This window comes from Cololabis saira, chromosome 1, assembly GCF_033807715.1.
Source record: "Cololabis saira isolate AMF1-May2022 chromosome 1, fColSai1.1, whole genome shotgun sequence".
Classification (NCBI taxonomy): Eukaryota; Metazoa; Chordata; class Actinopteri; order Beloniformes; family Belonidae; genus Cololabis; species Cololabis saira.
In genome coordinates this window covers 42177517-42190016 of record NC_084587.1, presented here as the reverse complement: position 1 = coordinate 42190016, position 12500 = coordinate 42177517, and the positions used below count along the sequence as shown (strand labels likewise).

Genomic DNA, 12500 nt, shown 5'->3' with positions numbered 1-12500 from the left:
ACACACACCGTTCCTCCGCCCCCAAACAAACCTCGCTCATGTCAAAGACCGCCTCTGTGTGTGGTACCAGTTCGTAGTACCGGTGTTCTGCCAATTTCTGCTGCTTTGCCAAAAAATGCTACCTAATGGTTTTCTACCTTTGTAGAGCTACATTTTTACTGTGTTTTACTCCCTAAACCCCGTCCTTTCCTTTCCTGTCCTTGTCTCTTGCCAGGCCGTCATTGTAAATAAGAATGTTCTTAATGACCTGCCTGGTTAAATAAAGACCAATGACTGAATGAATATCAAATAAAACGATAGAATTTTTTTTCTTTTTCTCTTTATCATATAATGTTCACAAAGTGTAATGCAATTCATGTCATGGGTCGTGTATTTTGAAGGATCAAATACTCAACATCCCATATTATCAATTTTACATCGTGCAAGAAGTGATTGGCGTGGCAATCAAACTTTGAAAATCCACTGTGCGCGTGCGCAAAACATCAAAGTAGCAATTCTCGGCAGGTAGCAAGGATCGGCAGAACACCGGTCCACCTTCAGCCTCCACGCATGTTGTCATGGTTACGTCTCAGCGCTGCCCAGCGTTTCTGGGTTTGTGTTTGATCTGAAGACCGGCGTGTTTCCGGCCAAGTTAAATCCGTCCATCTTTGTCTGGCGGGTTCTGCAGGTGGAGGAGCTGAGGAGCCGACAGGAAGTGGAGAGGAAGAACCAGGAAGTGAGCCACAGCCAGGAGGTGGAGTCTGTCCGACAGCAGTACCAGGCCTCCATAGAAGGTTGGTGAGGAACGCTGCATCAGCTCTGCGGCTCAGACGGGCCGCGGCCAGGACCGGTTCATGACGGTTGTTTCCACCTGTTTCAGAACTGAAGGAGGTCCAGAAGACGGAGCTGGAGGGTCTGCAGAAAACCCTGAAGGAGACGGAGACTTCTCTCTCTGTAAGAACCACCAGCACCACAGCAGCACCTCCAGAACCACACCTGTGTACATGGTTGATGACTTACCCTGCCTTTACTGTCCTGCAGGAGCAGATATCTGAGCTGTCGGCAGAGAAGGACGACCTGAGCGAGAAGCTCCGAGCCGAGGAGGAGAGGAGGAAGCAGATCCTCGGAGACAAAACCCTGGTAACCGCCGCCGCCGCCAACTTTCACTGAGACGTGTCCTTGCCGACGTCTTCTCAGATCTCATCTGTCACTGAACACAAGAGTTTTCTGAAAAACCTTGTCAGTGACGAACAATGGAAGATGTTTGTAAAATGATCCTCCACTTTTACACCGACGCTGATCAAAGTGAGCTAAAAACCGTGGAACTGGTTCATAGCAGGTCCGTAACCCCCCCCCCCCTGTTCTGTGCAGAAGGACTCGCACACCGTGTACCTGGAGCGGGAGCTGGAGAGCCTGAAGGTGGTGCTGGAGATGAAGAACAACCAGCTGCACCAGAAGGACAAGAAGCTCGTGGAGATGGACAAACTGGTAGGTGCTGGGATGAGTCCAGATGAGTCCAGATGAGTCCGGGTTCTGAGGAGCTGGCGCGTGACGCCGTGTCGCTGTGTTGCAGGTGGAGACCAACGTGAAGCTGGAGGAGTGTCTGAAGAAGGTGACGCAGGAGAATGAGGACTACCGGGCCAGGATGGACAAGCACGCCGCTCTGTCCAGGTACGTGTCTCTGCCTCCGCCCGTCCTGCAGCAGCAGGCGCTCCGGCCTCTGGCGTGAGACTAATGTATGGGCAGAAATATGTGCCACTAGAAACTGAATTTGAATCATTTATATTTGAATTTGAATTGCTCAACTTGAATAATTTCATCAAAAAACTGAATCTGAATCACATAATTTGAATTTGTATTGTTTAATTTGAATCCTTGCATTGAAAAACTGAATCTATATTCCGAAAAACTGAATCTACATTCTGCTCTCACAATTCAAATTCAGTTCTTGCAATTCAATTTCAATTCTACTGTGCCAGACATCCGGGTCTTCAGGAGGAACAGCAATTGAGTGAGCGAAGAACTCCTTTTCACGTAGCCTACTATAACCTATTTTCTTTCAGCGACATAAACGACCAATGGGAGCTAGATATTTCGAAACCCATTGTGTTTTCTCCATTCTGTGTACAAAGTGTAGATTTATATCTTGCCGTTTTGTAGAATTGAATTGAAATATAGAATTGAAATTGAATTGCAAGAACTGAATTTGAATTGTGAGAGCAGAATGTAGATTCAGTTTTTCAATGCAAGGATTCAAATTAAACAATACAAATTCAAATTATGTGATTCAGATTCAGTTTTTTAATGCAATTATTCAAGTTGAGCAATTCAAATTCAAATATAAATGATTCAAATTCAGTTTCTAGTGGCACATATTTCTGCCCATACTAATGGCTCTTTTACACTAGTACCTACTCAGCCCGACTCGACTCGCCTTGCCCTCGTTTTCTTTTCAATACCCAGATCAGAAGTAGGCAGGTTGGAGCAAAACTGCTGTGACGTACTCGATTGTGCGATTGGGCCAACCGCCCTGACCAATCGGTGGCCTGTAGTGTGATGACGTCAGATGCAGCTTAGAATCTCGGCAGAGTAGTTACAGAAAAAGTATCTACTCGGCACACGTAGACCCCTGGTGGACCAAGGCGAGTTGAGTCGGGCTGAATGGGTACTAGTGGAAAAGCGGCATAAGCCGCCCCCACGGGTCCAGGAAGGTGCTGCTTCTGACGGCTCTCCGTCTCCCCCTGCAGGCAGCTGTCCACGGAGCAGGCCATCCTGCAGCAGACGCTGCAGAAGGAGTCCAAGGTCAACAAGCGTCTGTCCATGGAGAACGAGGAGCTGCTGTGGAAGCTGCACAACGGCGACCTGCTGGCGAGCCCGCGCCGGCCCTCGCCCACCTCGCCGTTCGGCTCGCCCCGGAACTCCGCCTCCTTCCCCACAGCCGCGCCGTTATCGCCCAGATAACCCCGCGGTGAACCTGCTTCCTGAGCCCCGGCGACGCCGTCGTCACGGCAGCGCTGAGCCGCGGGGAGCGCGTCGCCGTGGCGACGATGCCCTCGGGCCCGGGCGTGAGCCCGATTCTCGGAACGTGGACGGCGGGCACAGCTCAGGGTCTGTACAGAGCCGCGCGGGCGTCGCCAACACCCCCACCTTCATCTCTCCGTTCCTCTACGTCCGCCCATCCCTCGTTCTCAGAAGCGGAGGACAAAAACCAGACTTCAGCTGGACGCGGGCTGGCGGCAGCCGCGACCGGGGCTCGTGGGGGGGGGTCCAGTGGATTACTTTGCCTTTTAAAGACGTAACTGCTTCTCCCAAAGAGCGAAGCTCAATCACTGCTGTGGACCTCCGCGAGGAGGACGGGCCTCGGTTCATGTGAGCTCCTCTCAGCCTCTACCTTCATGTTCTCAGTGGAATGTAACCCCCCTTGGATGTGGACCGGGAGCAGGTTCAGACCAATATGCAGTCCCCCTCCCCCCCCAGAAACCAAGGTCACCTTGTGCCCAGTAATCAGACAATCCGACTGATCTGTCGATGTGTAAAAACCTGATTCCTAAAGTGTCACTTTTCGTCCTGAAACACCTCAAATGAACCCGAAATGCCTCAGTTGTAAATGTTCTGTTTTATTTTCAACACAGAATAAAATCAATATGACAGAAGTTGAAGCAACACGTTGTTTATTTCAGCACGAGGACGGGCGCGGCGCCGCGGGGCCCGTGCCCACGTGCCCGCCGCTCTACTGGCCGGAAAGCGGGTGGATGGTGCCGTCCGGAGCCATGCCCATGCCGAACTGGCCCGGCCACCGCGAGATGATGGGCGGCGGGTTCTTGAGGTCGGACGCGCGCAGCATCATCACCACGGACTTGATGGCGTACGACCAGCCGTGCCACAGGTACCACGTGACCCCGTCGTCGGTCATCGCCTCGAACGGCCCCTTGTAGTAGCGGCCGTTCAGCTTCCCCGAGTCGCACCTGCGTGGCACAAGAGAGAGACTTGTTAACCTGCATGTGGTGACGCCATGCGACGCGTGACGCGCGCGGGTCACCTGCAGATATGGTTGTTAACTCCCTGAATGAGTAAGGGAACCCTCATCTGCAGGGCCGGCCAACCCACCTTCACCTTTCCTGGCGTGGTGAATTTTTATTTGCCCCTTTTTTTGTGAATGAAACGGTTTTTTAACTATTGGACTCGAACCTGAATTGAATTTGTAGATGCCTATTTTTGAATGCCATGAACTCATGGAAAACAAATTATTATCTAGCAATTCACTTTAATAGAAAATAACAAAATGAACTGAATAAAATAAGTATCTTTTTTAAACAGAAACCTGTCCTGCTTAACTTAAAATTGTATAAGTTAATATAAAACAATAGAAATAAAGCAGAACATCCATGCTGTAATAGTGCACATTTCTAGTGCAATAACAAAAGTGCAACCAGAAAGTCTGTAGAAAACTTGTAAACATATTTGTCCCTCTAAGGCCATGACTGTAGCTACAGTTCAATGCCATCTTCAGTTGGCATTTTATGACTATTTTTTGACTCTCACAGTAATACGGGACAAAGTGCATCCCTTTTCAGCTCAATACAGGACGCGGACTTTATGGCGCTTTTACACTAGTACCTACTCAGCACGACTCGACTCACCTCGCCCTCGTTTGTTTCTAGACACCCAGATCAGAAGTAGGAGGTTGGAGTGAAGCTGCTGTGGCGTATTTGATTGTATGATCTAAACGGAGAAGACACTAAAGATGTAGAAGATGGAGGAGATGATAGATGTGCTGCTTGGTCTGTGATTTATGTTCGATATCAAGTTAAAAAATGAGAGTGAGAGAAGCTTCAAGCGACGACGCTTTTTTTTTGTTTGTGTCGGCGCTGATGAGAAATCAGCTGGGAGCCGCGAGTGACCCAGCGCCTGGTGGATGTGGTCGTTCCTTATCGCCCGTCTACATCCCTTTTTAATTCTCTCCTCAGCCACCAGGTTTATAAACATCTGCACCTCAGAGTTGGATCAGGAAACAGACTTTTGCGCTGCCATTGTCAAATAAAATGAAGAGCCGCAAGCAGCTATTGCGCTGACTCCCGCTTCCTGATTCAAACGTCTGACGGCTCCACCCCCCGACCAATCGGTGGCCTGTTGTGTGATGACGTCAGATGCAGCCCGACTCAGCACGCTTAGAACCTCGGCAGAATAGATACAGAAAAAGTATCTATTCAGCACGCCTCCACCCACCTCGACCCGTAGTGTAAAAGCGCAAAACCGGGGGGTGGCGAGTCGAGTCACGCTGGGTAGGTACTCGTGTAAAAGCCCCATTAGTTTGTAAAGCTTGGCAGCCCTACCTGCAGAACCACCAGCCGGACTTGCTGTGTCCGATGCAGCGCGCTTTGTCCGGGTCTCCGTTGATGACGTTGGGATGGTCGTAGGTGCTGAACTTGATGCCGCCCGCGCACGGACTGTTGGCGCTGCCGCGGCCGTCGCCCAGCACGTCGCCGTCGTTCCGGATGTCCCTGGTGTCCCCGGTGTACTCGCCCACGTGCAGCTGGTACTGGTCCTGCAAGAACCGGAGCACACGCGCATAAGCACTGGGGCAGAGCTCGGCGCACAAGCCGCCTGGACGTTTAATACGCACAGATAAGAGAATCCAGGTCCAGGTTAAATATCCAACTAAATATACCTTGTTGTTCACACCACTGCCGGTTACGAGCAGACACGGTTCTGGAGAACCACGTCACGTTTCACGGGGGGACTTTGTGACTTCAGGTAAGTGTACCTAGAGCTTACCTTCACAGATCTGCACCAAAGCAGCTCTCCATCCAGGGCCGGCCCAAGCCTCCATGGGGCCCTAAGCTAACTGTGATTTTGGGTCCCTCTATTACTGCCAATAATACTGATTATTGATCATTCACACACCCACCATAAACTTATTTCATGTTCTTCCTTGTCATTACAATTACACTTGTAAAACTAGATGTAAGAACTTTTTGTTGTAGTTAGATTGTAATCCACAGGGATTAAGACCATGGAAGCAACAACAGATTAACAAACTTGCAGAAAAATCTATCAATTCATATTTTGCACTACTGTAACTACTCTAGTCTGTTAACATAATATTGTATATGTAATAATATTAATGATTGTGTTTTTGTACAGTAACATACCTTTGATAATGTATGAATCATCACTCACACATAAAAAAATTATTTTATTTTTTATTTTTTTAACTCTTGGGAGCCCCTAGTGGTCATGGGGCCTAAGCAGCCGCTTAGTTCGCTTATGGCTTGGGCCAGCTCTGCCTTCAGCTCTGACTCTGCGGCGTTACGGTGAACCAACATCAACAGATATCAAGAGAACAAATCTCCAAAATGAGGCCGGTGTTGATGAAGAAGAAGCCCTCGTGGGAAGCGTCATGCAGACGTCTGCAGCAGCGGTGTCCTCCGTCCTCCTGCTGGAGGGAACCGCTCCCACATGAACTTGGAGGGAATTTAGGGGGACCGTGCTGGACAGGTGAAGTCTGCAGCCTAAATCAACATCTGGCAGTCCTTTCAGAGTTTGACACACTTTGGTACGTTACAAAAGACCAATCTTAGATTTCGCACATATAGGTATGTTCCTTTAGGTTCCTTAAATCTCTCCTTTTTTACTTTCCCTTTCTTTTTTCTTTCATATATGCTTTTGCCTTTTTATTCTCTAAATCCGGTTCAACAACTCTGCATATGTGGATCATCCTGATCAATGACGGCTGGTACGTCAATAATTTAATAACCGATTATTAACCGGTTATTAACTGGTTAATAATCGGTTATTAAATTATGATAATCGGTAAATATCAAGTATAGTTTTATTTATTGATGAGTTTGTTTTCATTTTTATTAGTATCATTTACTTATTTGTTTTTATTTTGTCTTATTCTGTGTTTATTCATTTTTTTATTTAGTCCGTTTTTAAACATTATTCTTATTTCATATGTACCGGATACGTTTGTATCAGGTAATCATTGTCTATTTCTCTCATTGTTTATTCATTTACTTAGTTGTTTTATTTACTTTTTTCCCATTGAATAATTTTTTTATTAATTAATGTATTTATTAATTTGAAATCTTATTAGTTTTTTGCATTGATGGTTTTTTGATTGCATTGGCTGCTGCTGCTGTCGTTGTGACCAAGTATATTTGTGTTAGTGACATGATGTGCCAGGATGTACACAGAGAGTGGAAAACCTTTTTTCAGGGAAACAAAGTCAACATGGAGCAGGTGAGAAGCTCCACTTCCTGTCACTGGAGACCCTGGAACTAGTCTGGACAGACGTCATCAACCCCAACCCCCAGGGAAGAGCGGAAACAACGTAACCATAGCAACGTGCTAAACTGAAGCAAGTCCTATCACTGGCGTCTGCCCTCCAGTCTGAACATTTACAGGGTTAAAAGTGTCCCTCTGCTGGTTGCTATCATGTGTCCACCACACTGAGCACTGGCCAGAGACAGGGGAGGAGACAGTTGTTTGAGGACATCTGGGAGAACCTTTTGGACCAGCATGTAGAGGACTAGAAGACTGTCTCCAAGCAGCTGGATGTTCCTGAGACTACAGTTGGACGTTTCCGTCAGAGGTTAAGGGTCCACAGGACTGTAAACAAGCTCCCTGGACGTGGACACAGGAGGACAACTGATGAAATCTGAAGAGACCGTAGTACGGATGGAAACCAAAGACTCCAGAACAACTTCCAGAGAGATTCAAGGTAAACTCCACCAGTATTCCAGGTCCATCAGTGTCAAATCATCCATCACTGTTGGAACCAAAGAGGACCACCGAGGAAGACCCCACTGTTGGAAGAACTTTAGAAAACACAAACCTCAAAGCTTCTGGGAAAATGTCTTTTGGACAATTGAGACGAAGCTGGAGCTTTTGGACCAGTCCCATCAGCTCTATGTTCACAGACACAAAGAAGAGTGGATCTGTGGAACATGGACGGCTCAGTTCTGTTCTGGACCTGCTTTTCTGCGTTTGGTACCGGGTTGTTGAATCTGTGCAGGTACGACCAGTACTCGAGTTGTAAAAAAAAATCAGGGGGGATGGTGGATTTTATCATATGGATACAGATAATTTGTGCTGATTACAAATAATATAATATATTACAAATAATAGCAGTGACCAAAACAACCAAATCCTGCAGAAATACTGCAGGAATGACATAGCAGCAGTTAAATGCAGCCTTCTGTAAGCTTTAAATATCCACTGGGCTTACATCAAATACATCAAAACACAACAATAAAAAACAGTTTTCTGAACTTATCAATAAGACTCTGTCCTTCACAGGATAAGTAAAATGGATCACTGCAAAAACTCTAAATCTTAACAAGAATATTTGTCTTATTTCTAGTTAAAATGTCTCATTTTAGTAAAAAAAATCTCATTACACTTAAAACAAGACTCATCACTGGAAAAAACAACAGTTTTCACCTGTTTCAAGTAGATTTTCACTTGAAATAAGTAGAAAAATCTGCCAGTGGAACAATATTTTTTTGCTTGTAATGAGAAGATAAATCTTGTCCCACTGGCAGATTTTCCTACTTATTTCAAGTGAAAATTTACTTGAAACAAGTGAAAATTGTCAAATAAGTTATTTTTCTGGTGATGACTCTAAATGTTGAAATAGCAGTAAAACCACATTCAATGATGAAATGACATAAGGGATGGAAAGGGGGGATGGCAGTTTTACAGGGGGGATGATTTGGACCGTTTTTATTTCAGGGGGGATGCCATCACCCCTCATCCCCCCTCAACTCCAGTACTGGGTAGGATGAAATCTCAAGACCATCAAGACATTTTGGAGACAAATGTGCTGTCCAGAGTAGGAGAGCTTGGTCTCAGTCGTAGGCCACGGGTCCTCCAACAGGACAAGGACCCAAAACACACAACTAGAACCAGCTGAGAACCACTCAGAACCAAACACTGGGCTGTTCTGAAGTGTCCTTCTATGAGTCCTGATCTACATCCTGTTGGACATCTGTGGAAACATCTGGAACCTGCAGTCTGGACAAGTTTGAGGTCAAGAATCCCAAATACAAGGATGAAGACTCTTAAAGAATGAGACGTGTCAACAGGACGCATCTCCGTCCTCACGGCAGGAACTATACGCTAAGACATTTGGACCACTTGAAGAAAATGAAAATGAGAGGAACCTAGACCAGGACTGACCGTGCACCGCCGGCATAGATGGACCCTCTGGTACAGAACCGGTGAAGGTTGAACCTCTGACGCTGTTTTTGAGGTCAGTTCTGGTTCTTGGCTGAAGACCGACCCGTTTGTTTCTGGCGTGATCTCACTGTTCTGATATTTATTTATTTATTTGTTTGTCAGCGGCTGAGTTATACAAAGTTTTGATTGGAGAAATGATCCAGAAGGTTTTCAGGTTCTAAAGAGATGAATCTGGTGAAGATTATGTTCTGAGATGAAGTTAAAGATTGAATCAAACTTACAAACGTTGTTTCTTCTGACGTCATAAACTTGATGACGACTGACCGAATGTCACTGAACATCATCTACATGTACATGTCCTACCTGCCTCTTGCTGGGGCTCCCGGTTGGGCAACTGGAGTCTGGTGGGGCCTCCTGCTGGTGGGGGGACCCCCCTCTCCTGCTGGTGGGGGGACCCCCACCTCCTGCTGGTGGGGGGACCCCCCTCTCCTGCTGGTGGGGGGACCCCCACCTCCTGCTGGTGGGGGGACCCCCCCCTGCTGGTGGGGGGACCCCCCCCTCCTGCTCGCTTCCCTGACGCCCCGGTCTGACCTCACCCCTCATTGCAATATATAAATTACCAATTTTAATTCTAATAATCATTCCTGACATTATCATGATATATTGTTTCACAGTGTATTATTATATTAAAGGAGCTTGAGGCTCCTTTTAAGAAATGAGACTCTCTAGTGCCACCCTTCACCACGACGGCCGTCGGGGGTACTGCAGCCAACAGTGAAGCCGGCACGGGAGAACGGGGAGAACGTGCATGCAGCGTCATGTGACGTCACATCCGCAGGACAGCGCGGGAAATTCAGGACCGAATTGCAGCACATTTTGCAGCACACAGCCTGTTCAAGGCAAAGGAGAGATACACTAGAGGAAACATTCTTTTTGGTTTGAAACGCTTCATCTGACATTATTACTAGAAAACTTAAAATGTATACAGATTTTTTTCATAAATCTTGCCACAATCCGGCCTCAAGCTCCTTTAAGTTATGAAATCTCATGGGATGTTAAACTATAGTATTATTATATTGTTATATATTATAGTATGGTGATATCATTTGGTTGTATGTTATAATATTTTATAAAAATTATGTTATATTAAGATATTACTATATTATTATGCTATATTTATATTATATCGTGCTACACCACTCTATATGATAATTCTTTATTTGTTTACTTATTTACTCTGAATTAATACTCTCAATTTATGCATATACTTTCATCATCTTATTTACACGTACACACACACACACACACACACACACACACACACACACACACACACACACACACACAAACTGATGTCGTCTTTTGTCGTTGTTTGCACTGTATGTTAATAAATTTAAAGAAATTAAATAAATACATGTACATGTGGACTCCACGGGGCTCAGACCTGGTCTAACCCTGACCGGGGGACCCGGGAGACCCGGAGCAGAGGACACGGGTCCTTCCTCTCATCCCAGATCTGCAGGGGGTTCTTCTCCCCGCTCGTGTCCTCGGGACAAGATGAGCTCACCGCCACCCACGTCACCCAGAAGAAAGTCAGGCTTATCAGAGCAGCAGCTGCGGCCCAGACCCAACAAACCCCAGACTCCGGCCTGCGTGTAGGAATCAAAGCCGAACCTGTGACGTGCCTGTCTGACTCGTGCGGGCCGACTTCCTCAGAACCTTCAACAGGAAACCCTCTGAGGTAAACGCGGTGTCCTTCCCGCCGCACTCGTCCGGTGTCCCCTCCACTCACACGAGCAGCCGGGCGACCTTGCTGCTGTTTCCATAGCAACACAAGCACCGAGCTAGTCTAAACAACATGCGCTGTCGTGGGAAACTGAGAAGGCAAGGTTAGAGGGGGAGGAGGAGGACCCCAGAGGAGGACAGGACCCAGACGGGGGACCAGGGCCAGTGATGGGAGTTTTAATCTAAAACTTCCTTTCGTCCTCCAGGATCCGGATAACTTCCGCTCAACGGGAGGCGGGGGCTGAAGACGCCTGAGGACCCCAGAGGACCCCAGAGGACGCTGAGGACACAGGATGAGGCCCGAGGACGCCACCCGTGTCTGGTTTCCGCCGCTGCTCACCTGCTCGTTGTCCACCCTGAAGTTCTTGTACTCGGCGATTCGCTGGTTTCCCTTCAGGTCCTCCAGGTCGATGCGCAGGTCGTACTTCCCTGCAACACACGTCGGCGTTATTAACCCTGCAACCGAGATGCCATTCATCCCAGCATGCATCAGGAGCGGGCACCTTGTGAGGTGATGTGGTGCAGAGGCTCGTTCCCCAGCCAGAACTCTCCTTCAGGGGAGTAGAGGTCTCCGAAGCCGTGCTTGTACTCCACCCAGGCCCTGCAAGCAAGCACGCATGCACACACACACGCGTACCTGAGAGTACAGACATGCTTCCATGTACTGAGTCACCGTGCGCACACACACACCTGTCGAAGCTCTCCTTCCCGTCCTTCCTCCTCTGGAACACGGTCCAGCCTCCTCCGTTTTTCATGTCGCAGAAGACGCTGAGCGCCGTCGGGGAGCCGTCGGGGCGGATCACGTACAGCCCGCTCGCCACGTTGCCGTCCTCGAACACCTCGGAGCAGTCTGCACACACGAGGGAGAAACACACACCGCTGTTTTTACAGGTATGGACATTCGGAGGCATAGCAGCACCAGTACATTAAACATTTAAACAGTTAAAAGTCCAGAATTGCGAGTTAAAGATTGGCTGCTATCTATCATTTAGCTGTTTTATCATTTTCAGCTTGAGGATCAATAACCTGACAGGAATCAAAACAGGAAATCAAAGGCTTGATGCCCGTGTTTTGGAGGCTTTTGTGCTGTAAAACATGAAAATGATGACTATATTTTCAGTTTTAGACTCATGAAGGTCATCATAGGTCTGGGTGACACGGCGACCTGGATGGTTTGTAGTTAGTTTAACCAGGTGTTGGCACTCTGCGGTTTAGAAACGACGGCTACAACAGGTGAGGGCGGAGCGCCGGGGCTCTGAGCCGGGACACCTGACCTCTGTACAGGTTCTTGGGCCCCAGGTGTGTGTTGGGGATGTGCTGCAGCTGCTCCGACTGGCTGGTGTGGAGCTCCAGGATGTAGCGGTGCTGGTCGTTGATCACGTTCATCAGGCCTTGGATCTCGGCCTCCAGACGGACCACCCTCTCCTCACACGGCAACGGGGCCTGGACAGACAGACGGACGGAAGACGGACCACTGTCACAGCTGCTTTTACTCACCACGAGAACAGTCCTCATCTTTACTGACCCCCTGCCTCTAAACGCCGTCCCAC

General features: G+C 47.9%; 2 protein-coding genes across 6 annotated transcripts in view; one reads left to right on the top strand and one right to left on the bottom strand.

Annotated features, from left to right (window-relative positions):
• LOC133446162 (microtubule-associated tumor suppressor 1 homolog) overlaps nt 1-3632 on the top strand; it is a 64315-nt gene extending 60683 nt beyond the window's left edge. For all 5 annotated transcript variants that reach the window (XM_061724065.1, XM_061724082.1, XM_061724043.1 and 2 more), the window contains exons 13-18: nt 668-773; nt 860-933; nt 1021-1119; nt 1351-1467; nt 1553-1650; nt 2727-3632. In XM_061724065.1, the coding sequence (XP_061580049.1) occupies nt 668-773; nt 860-933; nt 1021-1119; nt 1351-1467; nt 1553-1650; nt 2727-2940 (708 nt within the window). In that variant the 3' untranslated portion in view covers nt 2941-3632. The remainder of the gene's footprint in view (nt 1-667; nt 774-859; nt 934-1020; nt 1120-1350; nt 1468-1552; nt 1651-2726) is intronic.
• A 74-nt stretch (nt 3633-3706) lies between these two features.
• LOC133453204 (fibrinogen-like protein 1) overlaps nt 3707-12500 on the bottom strand; it is a 10837-nt gene continuing 2043 nt past the window's right edge. The window contains exons 2-7 of the mRNA XM_061733083.1: nt 12225-12393; nt 11641-11800; nt 11454-11551; nt 11291-11379; nt 5313-5524; nt 3707-3944 (exon numbers count right to left, since the gene is read on the bottom strand). Of these exons, the coding sequence (XP_061589067.1) occupies nt 3710-3944; nt 5313-5524; nt 11291-11379; nt 11454-11551; nt 11641-11800; nt 12225-12393 (963 nt within the window). The 3' untranslated portion in view covers nt 3707-3709. The remainder of the gene's footprint in view (nt 3945-5312; nt 5525-11290; nt 11380-11453; nt 11552-11640; nt 11801-12224; nt 12394-12500) is intronic.